Source organism: Buteo buteo, chromosome 1 (genome assembly GCF_964188355.1).
Source record: "Buteo buteo chromosome 1, bButBut1.hap1.1, whole genome shotgun sequence".
NCBI classification, from domain to species: Eukaryota; Metazoa; Chordata; class Aves; order Accipitriformes; family Accipitridae; genus Buteo; species Buteo buteo.
The window spans coordinates 50,037,434-50,059,833 of NC_134171.1; the positions used below are offsets into that span (position 1 = coordinate 50,037,434).

The 22,400-nt window shown below is 39.5% G+C and overlaps 1 protein-coding gene across 2 annotated transcripts in view; it reads left to right on the forward strand.

The window, feature by feature from the left end:
- The window catches only part of GATB (glutamyl-tRNA amidotransferase subunit B), a 43,454-nt gene that overhangs the window by 13,781 nt on the left and 7,273 nt on the right, over window positions 1-22,400 (forward strand). Inside the window, exons 3-12 of one of the 2 annotated variants that reach the window (XM_075029753.1) lie at window positions 2,027-2,140; window positions 5,255-5,453; window positions 6,458-6,580; window positions 9,822-9,935; window positions 10,978-11,062; window positions 11,434-11,478; window positions 12,624-12,700; window positions 13,619-13,749; window positions 20,339-20,472; window positions 20,877-20,955. In XM_075029753.1, the coding sequence (XP_074885854.1) occupies window positions 2,027-2,140; window positions 5,255-5,453; window positions 6,458-6,580; window positions 9,822-9,935; window positions 10,978-11,062; window positions 11,434-11,478; window positions 12,624-12,700; window positions 13,619-13,749; window positions 20,339-20,472; window positions 20,877-20,955 (1,101 nt within the window). Of the gene's footprint in view, window positions 1-2,026; window positions 2,141-5,254; window positions 5,454-6,457; window positions 6,581-9,821; window positions 9,936-10,977; window positions 11,063-11,433; window positions 11,479-12,623; window positions 12,701-13,559; window positions 13,750-20,338; window positions 20,473-20,876; window positions 20,956-22,400 lie in introns of both variants that reach the window. The other variant, XM_075029761.1, reaches the window with a different exon arrangement.

Sequence of the window (22,400 nt, forward strand, 5' to 3'; positions counted from 1 at the left end):
TAATAAATAAAATATGCCTGAAACAGATGATGTGTTCTAGTTAGCCATATATAGCTACACTAAAGATCTGAAAGTTCCCTCGTTAAATGTCTTAAATATTTAATTTCTTTTCTGTATAAGCAATTTTTAAGTTTCTGTTACATGAAGAGTTTTTTATATTTTCTCTTATTATTTTGATTTTTGAAATATTAGATGAGTGAAGCAAAGAGATTCTTTTTCCAGCTGAAGACATGGGATGATGGGAAATGTACAGTTGCTTAATCTGTTTTCAGAAATCGGGCTGGAGAATATAAAAAGCAAATACTGTCAGAAACATTGAAGAAGACATTATTTAGGCCTTTTATGTTCTGGTCAATGCAGATGAAGTCATGTAGATTCTTTTACATAATGTGCCCCTTTAATGGTCCTGCTGGAAGTTGACTTCTTGGCAGCTGTACAGTGCAGAATAAGTTGGATAAAGTTCTGTTCCTGTTTTAAAATACTGTAAGTGTGAGCATGTCAGAGTTGTACTAAGGCAAATTCAGTCTTACTTTTTTTTTTAGTTTTATCCATTTGGTGTTAGTTAAACCAACCATTAAATTAATGAGAGCACATTGGGAAAAACATAACTTTGAAACATTGCTTGTTAGTACTCTTTGGAGTGGAATTTTCTTTTTCCTCTGGATCCTGACACTGCTGAGGAGTTAGAAGGGTGTAGCACTGAGAGTGATGGGTCTATGGTGAGAAACTGCATTTAACTCCTTTATTTCTTCCTGAAGGCCATACTGGGTCTTCAGATCACGTGGCATTCTGCAAGAACCTTAATCCCATGGGTTACCTGGGTAATGGAAATGCATGTATACTTGTAGCCATGAGATCAATTGATGTCTCTTTGGTTCTGTTTTAGCAAAGCATGTGTCCTGGTTTTGGCTGGGTTAATTGTCTTCCTAGTAGTTGGTACAGTGCTGTGTTTTTGATTTAGTATGAGAATAATGTTGTTAACACACCGATGTGTTTAGTTGTTGCTAAGTAGTGTTTATATTAAGGATTTTTCAGCTTCTCATGCCCTGCCAGCAAGAAGGCTGGAGGGGCACAAGAAGTTGAGAGGGGACGCAGCCAGGGCAGCTGACCCAAAGTGGCCAATGGGGTATTCCATACCATGTGACATCATGTCCAGTATATAAACTGGGGGGAGTTGGCTGGGAGGGGCAGATCGCTGCTCAGGGACTGGCTGAGCATTGGTCAGTGAGTGGTGAGCAATTGGCACTGTGCATCACTTGTCTTTCTCAGGTTATGTTTCACTCACTTTTTGGTATATTTTTTATTATTATTATTATTATTATTATTGTTATTATTGTTATTATTGTTATTATTGTCTCTTTTTATTTCAATTATTAAACTCTACTATCTCAACCCATGAGTTTTACTTGTTTTCAGTTGTCCTCCCCATCCCACTGGGGTGGGGAAGGGAGGAGTGAGTGAGTGGCTGTGTGGTGCTTAGTTGCTGGCTGGGGTTAAACCACAGCAGCATGTAAGTGTGCTTAATTTCATCCTGCTTAAGCAAAGCATTGAAATCTACCTGTAGATACTCATGAATTCGATGTGGTTCTGTGGTTACAAGTGTACTGTAGTGTTTTACTGAAATGGCACTGCAGTTCCCTAATCCAAATCCCCTGTGTTTCCAGTTCCCAGTATGAGTTGACAGCTAGTTACAAGTCAGTTACCATTTGCCATGGTTTGTCTCTTGCACCCTCTAAGATTCAAAAGTACTGGAATGTTTGCAAAAGTAGCAAGCCAGAACAGTGCATGCCTCCTTGTGTGGCATGACAAAAGGCTGAATGGCTTGTTTTTTCATCTTAAAAGCTTTGCACATTTGTAGCTACCATGACTTCAATGATGAATAAGAACTACCCACACAAGGAAAGAGATCTAGTGGTGGCTGAAGGCAAGCAAAATTGAATGTATGCTCCATATAAGGCAATGTGTGGGAGACACATTTGTTACATACTGAGTATCTGAGCAAAAACCATGTGTCATGTTTCCTTAGGTTCTCAACAGGAGATGTGTAGAAGCAGCAGTGATGACAGGCCTGGCACTCAACTGCAGCATAAACAAGAAGTCCTTGTTTGACAGAAAACACTATTTCTATGCAGATCTGCCTGTAAGTACACAGTATGGCTGGTCCCTTTACAGCTGTAGGAAAGGTCAAGTCTGGAGTACGGATGGCAATAGGGGATGAGTGAAGAGATGCTTTTTCTGTTTTCAGTCAGTGTTCTGCTCACTCCAGCAGGATGCTGCACTGTGCCCTTATGAGCAGACAGCTGTACCCTAGTGCTCACTGATTAAATATGATTGCTCTGATTGCTGACTCCTTGCTTAGCTGCACGATTCCAGTAGCTTAATGTAATTGAATTGGGAGCTGGAGCTGCTTTGCCCCTTAAGTTCTCCCTTCCTGGTGTTTAGTACTAATTGTCTGTTAGGGTAAAAGCAGTCTGATAATAGTTCTTCATTTAAAGTGAATGTATAACAAACACAGGTTCCAGTGGTATAAACATAATAGTGTCTTTCTTGTGTGTGCTTAGGGACTTAAAAATACTTAATTTCCCTTTAAAACTTTCTCAGTCAGTGGTTCCAATAAATTAAAAAAAAAGCAAACTGAGAAACTGAGTCTTTGCAGTATGGTTTGTTGGTAGCTTTCACATTTGGTAGAAGGTGTCACTGGAAGTCAACTGCATTTTGCTGCACTTGATATGGGCGTAGAAATATTGAAATAATTTAAGAACCTGACTCCTGACTTTGCAACAGGATGCAGCAGTGTTTGACCCTTCTTTGCTATTTTAATGAAATTAAACCTTTCTTATTTTAAACTTTTTTTTTTCTGTCAGCTTATTTGTACTGAATGTTCAGTTTAACACTAACCTGTCAAAGGGAGGACACTAGTTTTACTTCCTCTTATTTTGGGCTGAAGATCTGATGACTGCACTAAAATAAAAAAATCTATTTCTATTTTATCTGAGAAAGATCAGGCATGTTAGCTTATCCTCTCTTTAGGTGAGGTGTCCTGGACATCTGGAGAAGCAGAGTGGGAGATTTCTCAGGTCCTATATTAAAGTGTAGAGGTGCTGTATTATTCACCAGCCTACTTTCTCTCCCACTATTTTGTTCAGGCACTGGAAATATTTTGAAGTTACACTAAACATATTCAAATACAGTTGCTTCCCATCTTAGAAAGAGAACTATGCTATAGCTGTCCACTGGAGACCTGGATCTCAGAAGAGATTTCTGTTCTGTTTTCTTCCAGGTTGGGAACTTGTGGCTCTTCTGTGAAGTTGATATAATTACTGATTTGGTTTCTGTGGATAACTTTGCTAATGTTTGTGAGCCATTAAGAGGCCCTTTTGTTGGGGGCTCTGTAGTGAGCTACTGGGAATGTAAACCACAAACTTACCAGTTTGAATTGCCAATACTTTTTTTTTCTTACTTGTAATGCTATCTTAAAGCCCATTTCCAGACCTGAAGGAGAAAAAAGTAAAATAGCAGGACATACAAACAACTTTCAGAATTCCTTTACACATCATAAAGAAACACCAAAAACATCGCAAACTTGTTTGCAAGCCTTTGGTGCTTCCGCTGTTAAACTGAAAACAATCTCTCATATTCTTGTGATGTCTGCTGATATCAGTCTACTGCATAGAAGCTATATGGAAGAATGTTGTCATAAGAAAGAAACCACATCCATGTGTTTAGAGAAGAGTGAGGTGGAAGAAGGTCTGTACAGCACCAAATGGGCTGCCATCGTCTGCAGACATGAGTTACAGGATCCTCTGTCAGATAAGCTTGGAAATTGGGTTAAAGGAGATGCTGACACATTTTATTAGCTTCAAACATGTAATTCTGGCTTTCTACTGCCTGACTTCTCCAGTTTAAGCACTGACAATAAATGGCCCGACTTGCATTTCATAGTGAAACATCTAGTCAGGAACCCTGTAATAAGATGCAGAGTTTAGGCTAATGAGCTGTATAGAACAGATAAAATAAATCCAGCTCTTAGGGTCATTTGACAATGGGATTATTGTTACTCCTGAAAATGGGGCTTTGGATGGGAGATGGGATTCTTGTTATTTATTGTCACTCACTATTTCAGCCTTTACAAAAATCACTTTAATGAGAAGTTTTAGGAGATGGGAAGAGCTGTGTGATTAGCATAGGCTGCATAGAATCAGTTATTTTATTTTTCTCATAGTGATTATGGCTAGAAGGTCATGCACTTCATTGCATATATAAATTGAGCTGTTCACAGGGCCAGACCATTGTTCTCCATTCCAATGCACTGTCACCATCTCTACCTTTTAAGAGTAAGCTCGTCCTCCCTGCAAAATACGCAAATGCTCCTCCCAATTCATTGAAATCTGGCAGGCTTTTTTTTTTTTTTTTTTTTTTTTTTTAATTCTCACCTCTGCAGGCACAAGCAGGCTAGGAAGGAGGAAGAGATGGGGACCCTACCTCAACAGAGTAATCAATTCACTTCTGTATTTATACATCATTGCAGTTATTCCAATACCTTGTCACTGGCAGCCCCCTTTCTGGCTAGCAGTTTCCCCTTTGAGTGGAGTCCCAGGCATGAGGTGGCATTTACCAGCTGTGTGCCTTATGTGGGGTTGCAGTGTCTATCTTTTAAATTGCTACATTAATGAAATTGAGCTTTCTCATTTTCTTGATTTCCACCCCCCCTTCCCTCTCTCTCGCCTCCCCTCTAATAAGTAAAGTTCTGAACAAGTGGAGAGAGATATTCAGCCTGATGGGAGGATGAGTGATAGTCCCAGCTTGGGGATGGAGTGTGGTAACTGGCTTCAGACATGATCAGGGAACCACAGGCGTGGAAGAACCTCTTCTAGTCCATTTCCTGCCCCAAGGCAGTATCAGTGAAATTTATGTCATCCTTGGCAAGTGGTTGTGCAGTTGATTATTGATTATTTCTGCATTAGTATGGTATCTTATACTTGTCTGTATTGAGGAGTGCTCTTATTTTTTCCAGACCTCCAGCTTCTCACAGTTATGTCAAATTCTAGACCCATCTTCTAGCTTGCTTCCTTTCCAGCTAAGCAAAATAACTTCTGAATTTATATGTGCGTGTGTTCCATCTTCTTATATAGGTCACTAAGAAGTTGTTGCATTTTCAGTTTTGTTCTTAGTCTATAATATTTGCACTTGGTCATGCTGCTGCTTTCTGAAAAGTGAATGTTTTATTTGAGTATAAAGCTAATTTTGTTGACAGGCTGGCTATCAAATCACTCAGCAAAGAGTTCCTATTGCGGTGAATGGAAGACTGTCATACAGTCTCTGCATAGACAACAAAATGAGCCAGATGGTGACCAAAACTGTGAGGATTAAACAAATTCAGTTGGAGCAAGACAGTGGAAAGAGTCTTCATGATGACACAAGGAGCCAGACTCTCGTTGACTTGAATAGGGCTGGTAGGCTTGGATTATTTTCCTATTTTTCTCCTCCTTTCTGTGTAAGATTAGTCTTTAAAGCTAAATGGGTGACAGGGAACAAGTGAAAAATAAAAACAGCCTGATGTCTCTCTCCTTGAAAATAAAAATGCATCAAGATGACCATTACACTTGAAGCAGGGGAATACTTGAATGTTTTAATGGGCAGTGGACCTTTCCCATTTGTGTTGGTTGATGGCAATTGGCTATAGCAAGTTAGGAATCTGTTGGCTCCAGTTTGTTCAAAACTGTATGTGTCAGTCACGGCCACTCAGCTATTTAAGCTCTTGCCACTGCATCCGTTGTTGTTTTAAAAAAAAAAAAAAAAAAAAAAAAAAAAATCACAGACCTAGTGAATCAAGTTTGTGTATAGAAGGAGCAGCTGTTGGAATTTGTCAGTGCATGAGTCAGACGTTTCTTTTAATTATTAGCTTTGAAAAAATGTAGATTTTCTCTTCAAACTTTGAAATTGTAAATGGAATGAACCAAATTAGCACACAACGTGGGCAGCAACCTGGATGGCCTAGCCTGACTGGGACACAGTGCTACAGTGTCCATTGAAGTTAAGGGCTGTGGCTGCTCGTATTCTTTGAGAGCTGGATCCTGAAGCTAAAAACTAGACTACATCTGTTCACAGTTCTCTCTGTTCCAAAATTAGGTTAAGGTAAAAAATTTGAATCTGGAATCAGATTAGCTTTAAATGGGAGTTCTCTCAGAGAAGGGCAGAAGAGGAATGTGTTCTTCTGATCTGCATGTCATCAAAGGGTGGAGGATTGTCTGCAGTTTGTCTGCGTCTTTAAAAAAATAGGAGGATAAGTTTTTATAGCAATCTGCAGCTAGGCCCATAGTGACAGTTACTAAATAATACATGGGGGTTTATTTTTTTCAAAAAAAGCCCAAGTGCTTTCATGTGTTTAGCCAGTTGCACTCTAATATGCCAAGATCAAAAGCTATTGTTGAAAATCTCCTGTCTCTTTCCCTGATAGGAGTTGGCCTCATGGAGGTTGTCATGGAGCCTGATATGTGCTGTGGGGAGGAAGCAGCTGCAGCAGTCAGAGAGCTTCAGCTCATTCTTCAAACACTTGGGAGCAGCCAGGCAGTCATGGCAGGTACAGAAGGGGGAAGGGCGTGTTCCCTTGTCACCAGTTATTCTCTGCATTTGCAGAGTTTTGCAGCTTCTGGTTATTTTACTCTGTGGTTGCTTATAATGCATAGCCTTTTCTAGCTGTTGTTCTTAGAATCCTCAGTCTGTCCTAATGTCTGCCATGCTTCAGGTGTTCTTATGGGCCTGCCTTCATCTGCAGAGCTTTGCAGTGCTAGATTTTATATTGCCTCACACAATAATTTTGCAGGATAAACCTAGGCAGGAAGGAATGTCCCCAGGGTTCTTCTGGTGTTTCTCCCTGTCTGTCCTCTCTTGCTTGCCACAGGACTGCAGCACAATAGATCTGTAGTAAGGATTAGTTACAGAAGTTATGGGACAAAGTAGTGGGAGCATGGATCATCTTATAAGTTGCATGTTAGGTCACAGCTAGTCATAAAATGGGTGTAGGCAGTAAACTTGTGCTGGTGTCATGGGTGAGATGGAGTAAATGACAGTGCATAGCAGACACGGGTGCCGGGGTTAATTTAAGAACCAGCGAGTCTGCAGCTTTTACCCTACTTGATCATTTCACACAATCACTCTGTCTCTCCCTCCCCTCCAGCATTATGTTCACTTGGTCACAATTTCTCTTCCCACTAAGGAGATCACTGCTGGTTTGGGGAGGCAGGCCAGAAAATTGTGTTTGTTTGTGCAGTGCAGCAGGCTTGCAGATACTGGTCGCAAGTGTTAAGAGGCCAAGGTCCTAGGTATTCCCTGGCATTTGTCTCCATGCATCTTTATGATCTTTGGGATCCTCCCCTACCTGCAGGATCTCTCTAGCCAAGATCACTGCTACCTTTCTGAGACCACTTCCTCTTTTGGGAACCCCTGCTTTTGACACCAGCTCTTCTTTCTGGAACCCTAAGGCCCCAGTCTTTGCAATAGGTGATGTACAGAAGCACAGCGTGTGATCAGCCTCCGAACAGGTGATGCTGTCTCATGTCTCTCTGTTAATTGGAGGATTCAGGTCATGCCATTTTTGCTTAGTCCTAATGTTACCAAAATTTACAACCAGCCCATGGTTACAGCTACCAAATAGCAGGCTTCTGCTTGAGAGTTTAAAAGTACAGTTTTGGGCATTTATCCCCTCCACACATACAGCCAATTATAAGCTACCTATTAGTGTTCAAAATGTAAGCCATATTTTTGCCTGTGACAGTTGGCCTTGCTGTTCTGGCAACAAATTCAGTCCATAGTATAAGTGGATGCATCTCCTAGGGAACTGAGTCAGAGCGGTCCATGTATTACTCAATAAACAGGATCCAATAAATGTTGGCTAGTGATGCAAATCTAATTTAATGTAGGGGGAAATAATAATTGCTAGACATTATATATGTTTCTGAATCTTTTCTCTCACTAGTGTTACACATGTCAAATGGAGCACAGTTGTTAATATTAAACAGCCAGTTTGCATGCTTCTTCAAAGGCCTTCATGGACATACATATACACCATCATTTATCACAACTGAATTTGGCCCTAAGATTGCCATTGGAATTGCAGTATGATATCTTTTATCGCAGTGAGATTTCTGACTTTGGAGGAGAATTCCAGTGTTTGGAATATTTTTCCTCCAGTATAGTTGGCTTTAAAAGTATTTGGATTTTTTTTCGATGTGGTGTTTAGGGGCTTTCTACTGTGGTTTTCTCTCATTATAATTACTTTCTTTCGAATAAGGGCTTTATATTCTCATATTTTACCTTCATTCTACTGGTGTGGTCAGTGAAGACAAGTGCCTGGTTTTATCAGTGTTATTTCATTAACAACAAACAGATGAAAAGATGATTTCATTGCAAAGTGAAAGGAAAAGAAGCTGGGCTTAAAGAAAAAAAGCTTTTTTAAGAACATTTGGGACCTGGCTCTCCTTTCACTTATGCTTGATTAACTTCATTGTCTTGTCACATTGACACCTACATCCAAGTAGAAGAGGTCATGTCTCAAAATGAAGCAAGGGCAGGACAAGACTATTCTTCTTTTAGAGCAAGTACTCATTTCACCTCAAAGAGGGAGCACATGCAAAACACTTTTCTTCAAAGAGTTGTTGGGACATTCCAGAACCTTTGTCCTTCACTTGCATGTCTGGCAAGACTCTATGAAGGCAGAGGAAATTAGTGCACTATCATCCAGCCTACTTTTACAAAGTGTCCCGAGACCTCTCTAGTCAATTTACATCTATTGACCGGAATGGATTCTGAAGCGGTAGATGTCTTCACAGGTTTAAGTCCAAGTTATTTTGCGCTCTCTTTAATAATGCTACTATATCTAAGCAGTAAGTGTTTGTTTCTTTTTATCTCTGAAATTAAAAAGAAACAATAAACCAACCAAAACCAAAGAAGAAGGCTACAGATGTTCACTGTGCAATATGGGAAAAATTATATTTCTCTTTAGTATAACCCCTCCTGGTGGTTTATTCTAACTAGTTGAATAACTGTGACAAGCCTTTTCTTCTCAGAAGGGATGTCTTTAGACAGATAAAACTTAGAAAGATACAATTACTAGTTACTTGTGGTTGAGTCATTAAAGATCTCTAAGGACATTGTTCCATTTTGGACTAAAAGTGCAGGATGCTTTTATATATAACTTTGTATTCAGTTTCAGTTTTTGGTAACCAGGGCAATTTGGGGGGCAGGGCAGATTGCAGTTTCTTGAAGGAAAGGAAGAAAATTACAAAAAAATCCACTACTATTCACATTTTGTCCTTGAGCTGTAAATTTCCAAGAACACCTTAGTAAATCTGTTCAACATAACTGTAAGTTCTTGTGTTCTATGCTAGGGTAGTATATGTCCATCAAATTGTAATTCCAAAAGGTATTTTTATGCTGTTTTTAGAGGAATGGAAGCTCACAATCACCACTTTAAATTGCTTGTCTAATTCTGCCCTTTATTGAAGAGCTGTGAATCAGAATCACTATATGGCTCAGAGGATCTGTGCTGCACTGCACCATGTAGTTTTCTCTGAGAGGAATTATGAGCAGTAATTTTTTTTTTCAAGAGTAGTATTCTCAGAAAATTTTGAATTATTAGAGGCAGAGTCTTGAGATGGAATCATGAGCAGAACGCTATGATGACGTGGTTGTTACTCCTTTCTGAACACATGGAAGTCTACTATTAATGCTCTGCACATAGCATGCAGTTTATTAATGCATGACAACATTTTTACTCTAGTTTACAGGGCAGACTATTCTGTTGATGAAGTTTCCTTTTACAGAGGGTCAGCTGAGAGTGGATGCCAATGTTTCTGTGCATCACCCTGGAGAGCCTTATGGAGTGAGGACTGAAGTGAAGAATATCAATAGCATACGATTCCTGGCAAAAGCAGTAGGTAAATGATGGTTGCTTCATTATAGGAGCATTGTAGATATTTTTTGTGGTCTGACATGAAATATGTCAGCCTTCTGAGTGTAGTAATTGGCCCTAAATGCCTTGACTAGCTTCATCCATGCACCTTCCCCATGGGTCCAGAAGTCCCATTTAAGCTCAGGCTGGGGCCTTCAGACTTTGCCTTAGCTACATCACAGGTGTGCCAGTTTTCAGTCCTGTCTCCTGTTGGACCTTGGACCTGTTCTGTAGTCTTGTTCCCAGTCCTGTCTCTGGACTTACGTCCTGCTGCTTCTGACTGAACTCCCTGGATGTATCCTGGACCCAACTCATCCCCTCACCTTGACTGAGACTGTCAGTGGACCCTGTTAATAGCACATGCCTCTGCCCATGCTGTTCAGACCACCAGCATGCTGTGGTCACCCTCAGCTCCTGGCTTGTCACCCCTTGTGGAGCAGCCCTGCTCTTGCTGCTCCCTGACAGAATAAACCTTTGTGTGGGGTACTGTGGGGACAGCAGCCTTGTTACTCTGCAGTTTTCTTGCAGAGGTAACCCTCTGCCTACAAGAAGAGTAAAGCAGATGATTCAATGCCGAGCATGTTTACTGCTGAAATATGTTAGCAGTAGCTGTGTCCTTCAGTGTAGATGATTGCTTTCCGCTGAGTACGGTAGGTGGTGTGGATGAAGTTCAGATGCAGCTCAGGTACAAGCAAGAAAGGATGATTATTACATCTCCAAAAGAAAACTCAGCTGGGTGATAGGAAGGTCACTACGAATGTACGGCTTGGCTGCAATGTCTGGGAGAAAATGTTTTTTATTTAAAGGGAATAAAAGAAGATGAGGAAAACATGCAAAGAAAAAAAACAGTGCTGGAGAGAGGGACAGTGACTGATAATTCTGCCTGTAACTACTGTTGTTTATTTCATTAAGGTTCAAACAACGAACTATTCCATTACTGCATAGCATTGAAAAATGAAATAGTGGAGTATACAAAAGCTAATAGTGCAGTATAACAAGCTTGTTGTTTTTTCTTTTGTTTCTGTCAGACTATGAAATACAGAGGCAAACTGAAGAACTTGAAAATGGAGGAACAATTCTGAATGAAACAAGAGCCTTTGATTCCAAGCTTGGGTGAGTTTTTATTTTGGAGGAACATCAGGAATAGCAGCTTTGGTGTGCCAGGGATACCTAGTGACGTGATCAGGAGAGGTAATGTAGTATTGCTGAACTTCTGTCTTCTAAAGCTAATGTTCACAAGCATAGTCTCCTCACAGATAGTAATTTATTACTAAAGTCAAGGCTTTTTCACAACAGATTGTGTGCTACATCAAGCAGTGTCTGTGTGAAAATGACTGCCTTCTTACATATATACATTCTTTGAAGTGGCCTTAAGAAGCTCTCCTGATCTTCATGAGGCAAAGTTTTTGTTTTGTGTTTTTACCATAAAACTAATTCTGTGGTGTACCACTTGTCACATCTTACTTGTTTTGTTTTTATTTTAGGTGCACTGTACCAATGAGAGACAAAGAAGGAAAACAGGATTATCGGTAATTTTTTAATAAAGTTAACATTTCAAGAACTGAGAATGTATTTCATTTCTTAAGTGTAGTCAGGGTAATGAGCATATAAAGTTTGTCAGCATAGTGAGTATGTATTGGAAGTTTACCTTCAACTGGAAGGGGAAGAGACCTATCAAAATCAGTGCTAGTCTGAGCAGTTCAGATCTACAACTGTGTCTCATCTCTGCTAAAACCCATAGACTTTTCCCCAAAACTAAGCTGGAGTACCTTAGCTCGAAGTGGGTAAGTTGAAGGTTTACTTTGTGGCCACTATACCTGCATTATTAAGAATGCCAGACATAAAACGTAAGAATATTCTGAGTTAAGCATTGCTCCCAGTTTAAGAAAATACTGAGGGAAATGATTTTCAGATAGCAGGCCAAGCCTCCCCATGCTTAAATTCTGTGATCATAGATTACAATCACTGTCTGAAAATCCTAACTACTATTGAAAGGTGTCAGCATTCATAGGCAGGTATCTACCTTAAGATCTTTGTAGACCTAATGAAGATGTTACCTTGCTAAGTAATTCTTGCCTTCTACCCATGTGAGATGACAGCCATCAAACCATAAACAGACACCCAAGAAGGATTTAGACAGAGGGTGAGGGGACAAGCCATGAGTCCTGTAGGAAGAAATGCTGTTGGGAACAAGTGCTGGGACAAAGCTGCAAAACAGCAGCACAGCTGCTCAGCCCCTTAGGACAAGAGGTAATCACAGTGGTGTCTGGATGAGATGGGGAAGAGTGATGCAGCTCAGTGATTGCTGATTGCTCTGGGCACCCGTTTTCCTGTTCTGTGTGTGCCTGCCTCCTCCCCTGGTTAGGGCCATCTTAGCGCTGGTCCTCCCAGTACCTAGCTTTGCATCCCAGAGACAGTCTTCCTGTTACTCCCAGAGTTCACTTCCCAGCTGGAGAATTGTAGTTCTGCAGAAGAACTTTCAGAGCCCCGTAGCTTTGCCATATCTGTGTTCCTGTTAGATCTACATGTATTCTACCACTGATCTTACTAGAGCAGAGCAAGGATTTTGAAAACATCCCACAAATTTTAAATTTGAATCTGCTTTTTAAATTACTGTTTGTAGAAATGCAGCAGAAAAGTCAGTGATCATTTTGTGAATTCCTTATTTTGGTAGGGGCTGGCATGAGGCTTATTTAACAAGACTAATTGGAAAAAAGCAAAAGAAAATTCATGAAAATGTAGGCAAAACTGGTGAGTCTGAGATATTTCAAATAAAGACCAGAAAGATTATTACTAAGATTATGATCAGTATTAAACTTTGTTTTTCAGTTGTTTTTTTGTAATTTACTGCTGCACTTTATACATTAAACGTAAAATCTATGTTTAGGCAGATTTGAAATAGAGATTATTATAGTAAATGTAGAGGGTGCCCAATGTCCTTTATTCTGATATTTTTGAACCCCTCATTTGATCATGTAAGAGTAAGGTTCTGCTTCAATTGCATTTATTCCAGTGGTTTCAATTGGCCCTCTCTTTAAGGGAGGCTTTTGTTCTGTGATGGCACCCTGCTGAGCACAGTAACTTTGCTTTTAGCACAGCATGAGATTTCATCAAGATTTTTGAAGTTAGTCTGGAAAAGGTTACAACCTGCCCAGATCACTCCGGGCAGTTGGCTGTCAATCTGGGTTTTTCCTTGCCAGTCCACTCCCATTTTTGTCTGGATCCACAATTCATGCTTGATACCAAAAGGAGTGAGTTGTTTCCGTATCTATTCTTACTGGTTTTATTGGGTTTTTTAATTATTATTTTGGGTGCAGAAGTGTTAATCACCCCTTTTCTATCATCCACTCTTGGACAATACTAAAAGAAAGAAAACAGAGGCTTTGCAGCTTTTCAGGGGTTGATCTCTTACTGCTTAATGATGATACAGCCAAGGCATGAGTTTTTAATATTTTGTTCATTTGAAACAGTAATACAACTTCCAGGTAAGTATAAACTTGTGATATAAATTTTATTCCTTTTTGTTTAGCTTCTGAGTGAAAATAATGATAAAGGTTTTGGGGTTTGGTTTTTTGTTGTTTTGGGGTTTTTTTTTTCCCATTTTTACTAGGTTTATGCCAGAGCCAAACCTTCCTCCATTGATTCTGTATGATGCGAAATATTTGCCAGCTAATACGAACCATCAGCAAGTGGTAAATATTGACTGGATTCATGAGAGACTGCCTGACCTCCCCAGTGTGAAGAGAGCAAAGCTTGTTGAACAGTATGGGATTCTTCCTGAACACAGCTTCACCCTATTGGTAGGTCTATTGATCAAGTGCAAAAATAAGTCTAGCAACTTCAAAGTTGCATGTTTTTTGAAAAGATTTACAAATGTCATATTAACCAGCTGGCATTTCTCACGGATGTTTTTTAGTTGGAAATATGTCCAATGCATACTTTGTACCTTGGACATATACATAGAATGGTGGGGAAAAGAAACCATACACAGTGTGCATAGAAGTGTTTCTTATGCAAGGTGCAGTCAAATAACTATTATTTAATATTGATCTTCTCTGTCTACACATGCATGCACCTGTGACTGATTGCAACAAATGTACAACTTCCTGCTGACAAACCCTTGTCTGCAGGAGCCTGCTCTTCTTGTCTTTGGGTCTGGTACAAGGCTGGGCACATTGTCAGTATTTAACAAATTAATAGCTATGTTTTCCTGACTGCAGAAGCAAAACCCAAAGTTTAAATCTTTCAGCTTCACTTGCCCATTGATCTGGCTTCCACACTATTTTGGAAAAAAAAAAAGAAAGAAAAAAAAGGAAAGAAAAAAAAAGAAAAAAAAAGAAAAAAAAAAAAGACTTATTCTCAGGTAAATACACAAAATGGCTGTACAATGTCAACTTTGACCTCACAATGCAATTTACCAGGGATAGGTTCAGAAGAGGAGATGAGAAAGAAAAGAGTGTGGCACAGCATGAGATTTCATCAAGATATGGATATAGGTAAGGAAGTGACAGAAAAATCTCTTAACTTCCAAAATTATTCTAAAGGAGTTTGAGCTTCTTAAATACAAACTGCATTATCTCTGTTCGGCAATGATAACTCTGTGTGGGGAGTAGTATACCCACCCAAGATTAGACATTTCACATAGTCAGCTAATCTAGGACAGTGTCCTGCTTTGGTTACCTTCTGTAATTAGTGGAGACAGAAGGAAAAGGACTTCTTTAGAGTAAGATTCAGGACGGAACCATAAATACTTTAAATTGTCCTCTGGAGGAGTTCCTTTCCTTTGACTATAAATGGAGGGAGAGCAGTGCACCTAACTTAACTAGCTAAGATCCCTCCTTTGTGCGTCTCTAGTTTAATACACTTGTACAGAAGCTGGTTCTATGGAAAAAAATAAAAATGGTTCTTTCCTCTGAAGAAAGCTGTTAGGAAAACTGCTTTTTGTGGTGCTGTGCCATTTTAGTGAGTTGCAGATCTTTTACTGTTTGGTGGGCAGGTGAGTCATAAGTCTCATCAAAGTCATGAGGCGGCAGTGATAGCGTTGAGAGGTGTCAGTAGTTCTTACCTTTCTATTTCATTGTATAACTGCAAAATGTGATTTCACAGTTATTATTCCTGTCCATGCATGCATTTTTTCATATCAACATATTTCTCGCATATTGAAATAAACAGAGCTCAGAAGCGTAGATAGGTCCTGACCCCTTTTTTCTGACTTTTTTTACTTCTTCCTCCCCTCTGGTGAGTTGACCCTGGCCTGCTGCTAAGCACCACAGCTCCTTGTTCATTCCCCCCCACCAGTGTGACAGGGAAGAGAATAGGAAGCACAAAAGCAAGAAAACTCATGGTTTGAGATAAAGACACTCAAATAAGTGAAGGAAAAAGGAAGGGAAGAACCCAGAAGTGATGGAAATGCAATCACTCACCACCTCCCACAAGGAGACTGATGCCCAACCAGTCTCCAACCAATGACAAAGACCACCTCCCCCAGAATGCCCTTCCCTCAGTCTTCCTTGTTGAGCAGGGCATTATATGGCATGGAATATCCCCTTGGTCAGTTTGGGTTAGCTGTCCAGGTTGTGTCCCCGCCCAGCTTCGTGCCCACCCTCAGCCTGCTCGCTGTGGGGGGCAGAGTGGGAAAAAGAGAACGTACTGCTCTCAGCATTAGCCAAAACACCGGTGTGTTGTCAGCACTGCTTTAGTCACAAATCCAAAACACAGCACCCTACAGGCTGCTCTTAAGAAAATAAACTCCATCCAAGCCAGACCCGGTACACCCACTCCTTTCACTTGGCATCAACCCACTTCTTGTGCATTTCAATTTTGCTAGTATTGAGGGCTTCTGCTGTGTGGTTTCTGTTGCCTCTATCAACTAGCCGTATATATTTGCCTCATCAACTGCCCTTCCTTTCCACCTGTTCACTGAAATCCAGTATTGCCTTTGCTTTTTCCCTTTTAACTTTTTTTCCTTTTTGCAGCATGTAAGACAATTAATGAGCTCCAAGCTGAAATTTGGGATTCAGCTTGTAATAAGATAATGCATCCATTTGAATGCATGAAGTGAATGTGTTCTTCATTGCTGGTCTTCTTTTATTGTGCATTAGAATGTCAGCATGTATACTCTCCATAAAAGTTGCTTGCCTGTTCACTGGGAGACTAGTTAACCTTAATTCATCTGAAAATGGTATGTCTGTTGCCGTGTTAAGCTTACATCAGAAGTTGCAGAAGATTGCTGATAGGGCCAGATGCACAAATCTAATGAGCATTCTTTCAAGTTAGAGCACCCAGGAGTGCTCATTAAATAAATGGCAGTGGTAGAGGGATGACTCTGAAATGCAAAATCCCTGTTCTGCGCCAACTTGTTAGAGAAAACATTATGTGCCAAAGTTATAATAAGACAATACCGTACTTCAGCATGCAAGTTAGTTTCTGAGCTTGCTTCGTGAGCTTTATTCTCATATACAATAGCTGCTGTCTGTATGTACTGCAGTATTGAGAATGAGACTCCTGCTTTGCCTAATTACAAGATGTAGTGAAATGGAAGGAGAGCATTACCTATTAATATCTTTATATCTGAAATTTCTTAAGTGTAAACTGCTGCATTTTTGACAGTTTTGTATAAATTGCAAAGAAGTTTCTGATTGTCTTCATGCAGAACCATTCTTAACTTGTAAAGATACAATTCTTTGAGCCGTGTAGACTCCATGGTATTTGGGTACTCAATTTCTGCATGCAATTTCTACTTTGTTGTGTAAACTGGTAGGCTGGCACATAATTCAGTCAAGAAGGATCTCTGACAACTTTGCGGTTATGGTATTATAATATTTTTATCTTGCTTCCTATTGAGTCAAAAAAATAAGATGTTTTGGCGTAGACCTTAATGTGACGGTTTGTTTTCAAAAAGTATGCTGAAGTCTGGGGAGGTCCAACCAAAAAATAGATCAGTTGTCATAGTACAGCATTAGAAAAAAACCGGTCTGATCACTTCTGTTCTCATCAGAATTCCAAGTCTTCCTGTGCATTTACTGTTCCTCTGCTTAGTCAGGCCATTCCAGTTGGGCTTTGGCTTATTGCTTTGGTGGAACAATTACATTGGTGAATCCTTCAAACAGTCAAAAGTGGGATGCTGTACAAGTTGGTTTTGACCATTGAGTTTATGACACGCCGTCCTCATACATGTTGGTGTGGAGGTGAATTTATGCTTATTTTTAGAACTTAAATCATTTTATAAGAAGCTGTAGGAAAAAGTTTGAACTTTCTTTGACTGCTCTGCTTGTCTGCTTTAATAGGCTAGATTTGCTGGGTTTTTTTTCCCCCTGACAGTCTTGCACATTTTTGCAGCAGTTGTTACCTCACAGTTGGTTATTGTGGGAACTGTGGTGGTGAAAATGGGAATAAGAAAGCAGAAAATGAAATTTTATTCGTGAACATTGATGTAGTTTTCTTCTTCAGGAAACATTATTGGTCTTTAAAAGCATAAGTTTGTATTACAGACCCAATGTCCCTAAATATTGTACCCATGGTATTCTGTAAAATAATGTGTTGTTTTAAACTTCTTTAAAAAGCATCTGAAATCACTCCACCACTAGTTTTTTAGACATCTCAGTACTATTAAATGATAGTTTTAAACCATATTTAAGAAATTTGCATCTGGTTGAAATATTGGTGTGTCAGATTTCATGCCTGTGAGACTCTAGTGAATAAGTTACAGCATATTTGGTGTGTAACAGGAGCACCAAGTGGGCCTGGATCACAGACATGGTGCTGCAATTCCAGATTTCTGGTTTTCCTTCTATGAATATTAAAATACATTATTCACAATTAAGTGAGAACAGTCAGTTAGCATTACTGTACACCAGCATGTTAGAGCATGTGGTGGTTTTCAGCTCAGATCTATCACAAGGGACAGGTGTGTGGGGGGGCATAGTTGGAGTGAATTTGGCATGAAGAAAGTTGACCAAAATGCAAAACAAATTAAAGTAAAAAATTAAAGTTCAAGTAGTATAGTATCTAGAAGTTGAAGCTAATTAAGTTATGCCTGCATTTTTCTAATATGGCAAGAAATTAAGGAAAATGTTTCATTTCTGTTAGTCATTTTCATGTTTTGACATTCTGCCTTATTCATTTCAGTCTAGCATTGCTGGGTTTTCCTACTCTTTGGCTACAGAAAATGACAGTCACTTTAAAAAACCTACAACAAAATGCGAAGGAATTTTGGGGAATATGTATGGTTTTATGTGCACAAGTAGTGAGTATGGGGTTCAGTACCTGGTAGCATATATAAGTCTGTCTGTCTGAGCATTCCTGGGCTTTTCTGTTCTTGCTGCCTTGGAAATAAACTGATTAAAATGTGAAGGCTAGGTGTGTTTGTCCTTGATTTTCAAAGGTCTGGCAGCAGGGTCAGAGCTGTAGCTCCAGCCAGGCTGTTGGTATCCAGAAATCTGAATGTGCTCACTTCTAGAGATATGCTTTCTAGCCTATACATGATGAAAGTGTCGAACATGCTGCGTCTGAGTTGTGTGGCCTGCATTCAGACATGTGGCATCCACAGACATTGTTTTCATGTGCATAATGTTGTAGCTAGACCTACTCCGCCTGGAGTGTTTGTAAAATCTTCTGCAGCATGTGTAAAGAAATGAGCATTTATATGTGCTCACTTCTTCCTACCTAAATTGAACAGGTGTTTTTGTGGAAGAGAACCTGCTGTTTAAATAATCAGTCTTTGGTTGTGCTATTGAATCCTGAGGTGAATTAGAGTACAGTATTTAGTAATGCATCATTTTAGTAATTCCACTTAATACACATGCAGTTTTTAATCAAGTTTACTGTACTTTGGTAATCATGTCATTCCTTTACTTTTTCTTTTTAAGCCAGATTTGTTCCTCTAGTCTGTTTAGCCTTAGATTTTACATAATTTGATTACAAAGTAACTGCTAGTTAAATTTATAAGACACTGGAAATGAAGGGAATTATGTCTGTGTGTATGGGGTAGCTAGGGGGAGTTGTAAACTGGGTTTACCTTGGTGACAAAAGATGTCAGTGGCTTTCCTAGGCTGAGAACTTGGTTTCTTTGCTCAGTGTCTCAAGGTAAAGAGGATGGGTCTGATTTTTGTCAGACTCGTTTTACAGCACATATGAACCATTAATCTAAGTACATTTTGTTCTGTTTCACAGAAGAGAGAGCAGTAGTCTGCAGTCTTCTGAAAAGCCATACATCATTACCAATGAAAAATGTGGTATCTAGAGCTGTTGGAAGTTTGTGTTCTGAAAGTTTTGAGGAGGAAAGTCTAAAATTCTGTATTGCTATGGTGATAAATTGCCTTTAAAAACAAGGGCAAATGAGACTCTTTTGATGGGATGTGTTTGAGTGGAAAAGTCAGGCTTTGGTTTAGTGCGTACCTGCACTCTTTTTGCTCGGAACTGTTCCGAGATCTGGCTGCAGTCAGTGTGTGCTTGAGAAATGTTTTTGCTGTGGTGGCAGCATACTTAGAATAGCTCCTTGGCTGTCTCTAAACTGCTGCCTCTCAACTTCTGAGAGCTGGGTTGTCCTCCTGTGCGTTTATGCTGCACACTGCAGTAGTCCAATGGGACGCTGGATTTGGATTCCTCCTTGAAAAGGTTGGAGCTGCCACTTGTATCCCTTCAGCCTTCAGTAGACCTAATGAGTTCTCTGCTACAGTTAAAGATCCATCAATGCCTTGATGACAAACAGCACAGCATTCAACAGACCGTGCGGTTATCTGTTCTTCTAAAAGCAATCTCAGATTTCACTTCGGCTATAAATTGAATCCCCTACTGTCATAGCTTCTGAGCATTTAGGGTGCTGTGGAAAAGCTTACATAGCTTCTCTGAAAAAACTAGAAAAATAAAATCCTGCTTCTTACAGTATGACCTTTCCAAATCATAGAAGGGTGAATGCAAGCTAAACTTATTCCTTCAATCCAAAATAAATAGAAGTGATTCCAAGATCAAGAGTGAAATATCTGTAGACAGTTTCAGGAGAACTCTCTTCTTGGTAAAAGATGGCATGACAGCCTGTTAGATGGCAGCATTATATTTTCTAGCATTATCCGTACTTAAAACACATGAGAAGATGAGAAAGCTTCTCCCCAAATGCTGATTTTAGGGAGGACCTAAGAGAAAGAAGATTGCTCGTTTATTGAAAGTTCCATTGAAACAGGCTGGCAGATAAGCTCTATGTACCTATTCTAGACATAACATAGTTTGTTTGCTGTTATGTTAATAAAATTACTCCAAAGTCTTGTAACTTTGCAATGAATTCACAAAACTAAGTTTACTTCAGGATTGAGTATTTATACTCCAAATGTAATTGTATAATTAATCATGTTTGCACTCTGGTATCTTTTTGATGCATTTACTTTTCTTGAGCAGAATGAAGATGGATTAACAGAATTCTTTGAGAATGTGGTAAAACAGACCCAAATGAAGCCAAAGAAAGTGATCGGCTGGATTCTAAATGACCTGCTCAGTTATTTGAAACAACATTCCCTTACAGTGAAAGAAAGGTCAGGCTTCTACAATGGTGAAACAAAAGTGATTCTTTTCTCATGTACCATGAATAGTATCATGTCACTCCATTGCTCGCTTCTGCTTTAGTTATTATCTGTGAAGTTTGTTACACTAGGCAGTACTGTGTAGGCCTTGATGCTATCCTGCTGAATGAAGTTAACCAAATACCTTGCAGAGAAGAGGACCATGTAGTTAAGAATAGTGATCAGTCTTCCCTCTTTGGAATATGAGAATGGTAAGGCATAGTCAGGCTATCAATACCATAGTTGAATATAGTGTATCATGAGGAAAAATACTAGCTTGTCATGTTAAACCGTGTGATCTTTAGGCAAGCAACAGTAGCCTAGATATATTACTTTACCTTATTCTCTGAGGTAATTTCTGCCCCCTTTTTCCGTAGCCCAGTCAGTCCTTTTCTCCTGGCTGACCTTCTGAACCTTCTAGAAAAAAAAGAAATTTCTTCTACAGCAGCAAAGCAGGTAAGTACCTTTTTGATTTTACTGTATGTTGAATCTGTGGCCACTTACTCCATTCACGTAGCAATTCCATAATCAGTATGTACCAGTACATAGGTTGCTTCAAAAGGAAATTATTTAGACTGTTGATGAAGGACAAATTTTGTATCTATACTATATACATATAATAGATGAAAGTGCATCGTGTGTATATAATCTTATAGATATATCTGCATATTCAGTGTTAGAAGGGAGCACAAGCCAAATAGTAGATTTAAGCCATGTGAACTGAAGTCAATTAAATAAATCCTGCTTCTGAACAGACTGGACACTAGATCTCAATTTCACAGTTCAAGTCAGACCTGAGTGAAAGGTCAGTGGGAGCTAATCCATGGCTTGCAATTAAGCTGAGAGTATCAGTTACTAGGGACAGTAAGGTCTATGTTCCCAAGCATTAGCATGTGGAAAAGGATATAATTCACCTGAGTGTAGTCACCAAAAGGGTTCTGCTTTGGTGTACCCCTGAGTCAAAAGTGGAGAGGTCTGGCTGTTCTTTTTATCCTTGCTTCTTTAAGCAAGTGCTATCATGGACCTCTCAAGCACGTACTGATGGTAAAGCTAGTTTCTCCCTCTTTTTAAATATCATCTTGCTTGATTTTTATCTGAAAAATCAGCTCTTGATGATTTGTATCTAAAATTGTGAACTGCTTATGATGGTTATGGCGACTGCTGCATTTATAGACAAAATTTGGAGGGTTTTTGTGATAGGGAATAATCTGTCATTCACCTTAAACTGTTGTTGGCTTATTTATGTGGAATGCATTGTCTTTTCAGATTAATTATTATCCTCTAGATGAGGCATTAGATGACTGCTTCTTCTCAGGTGTTCATCAGTGAAAGTGTTAATGAAGATGTTTAACTTCCAGTGAAGATATTTAACTTGGCCATGTCTGCTTTCAAGCTTTTAATACTGAAATACACAGGGCAGGTTTCCATCTTTTTCTAGCACATACTGATTTAATCCAAGTACAACTTTGGAATAGTATTGAAGTCAGTTCATTTTTTTCATGATTATAAACCAGGTATAACTGTTGCAAATGTGGCTCTTTACCCTGCTTGGAGATACTTAAGCTTCCTGGTTTGTTTTCTTTTTTGGAGATGCTCATGGTTCTTAATTCAGTTGGTATTGTCGGTCTGCTTCTGTGAATAGCCAGCTGCATATGACAGGCATCATAAATAAGGATTTAAGTGCCTGACTTCAGGCATGTGCATTTGGAAATTTGGGATTGGAAAAGTAAAAGCTTCAAAAAGGAGATAAAGTATTAATAGGAGAAGCATTGGAATGCACAGCAGTTCTGTGCCTGCGGGGTTATGGCTCACCCATCAGTTTGGTGTCTGCATTTGAAAGGGAAGCTTCAGAACTCCAGTCTTAACTCTTGGCTTCCTTGTGGAGGTAGAGACAGGGTACT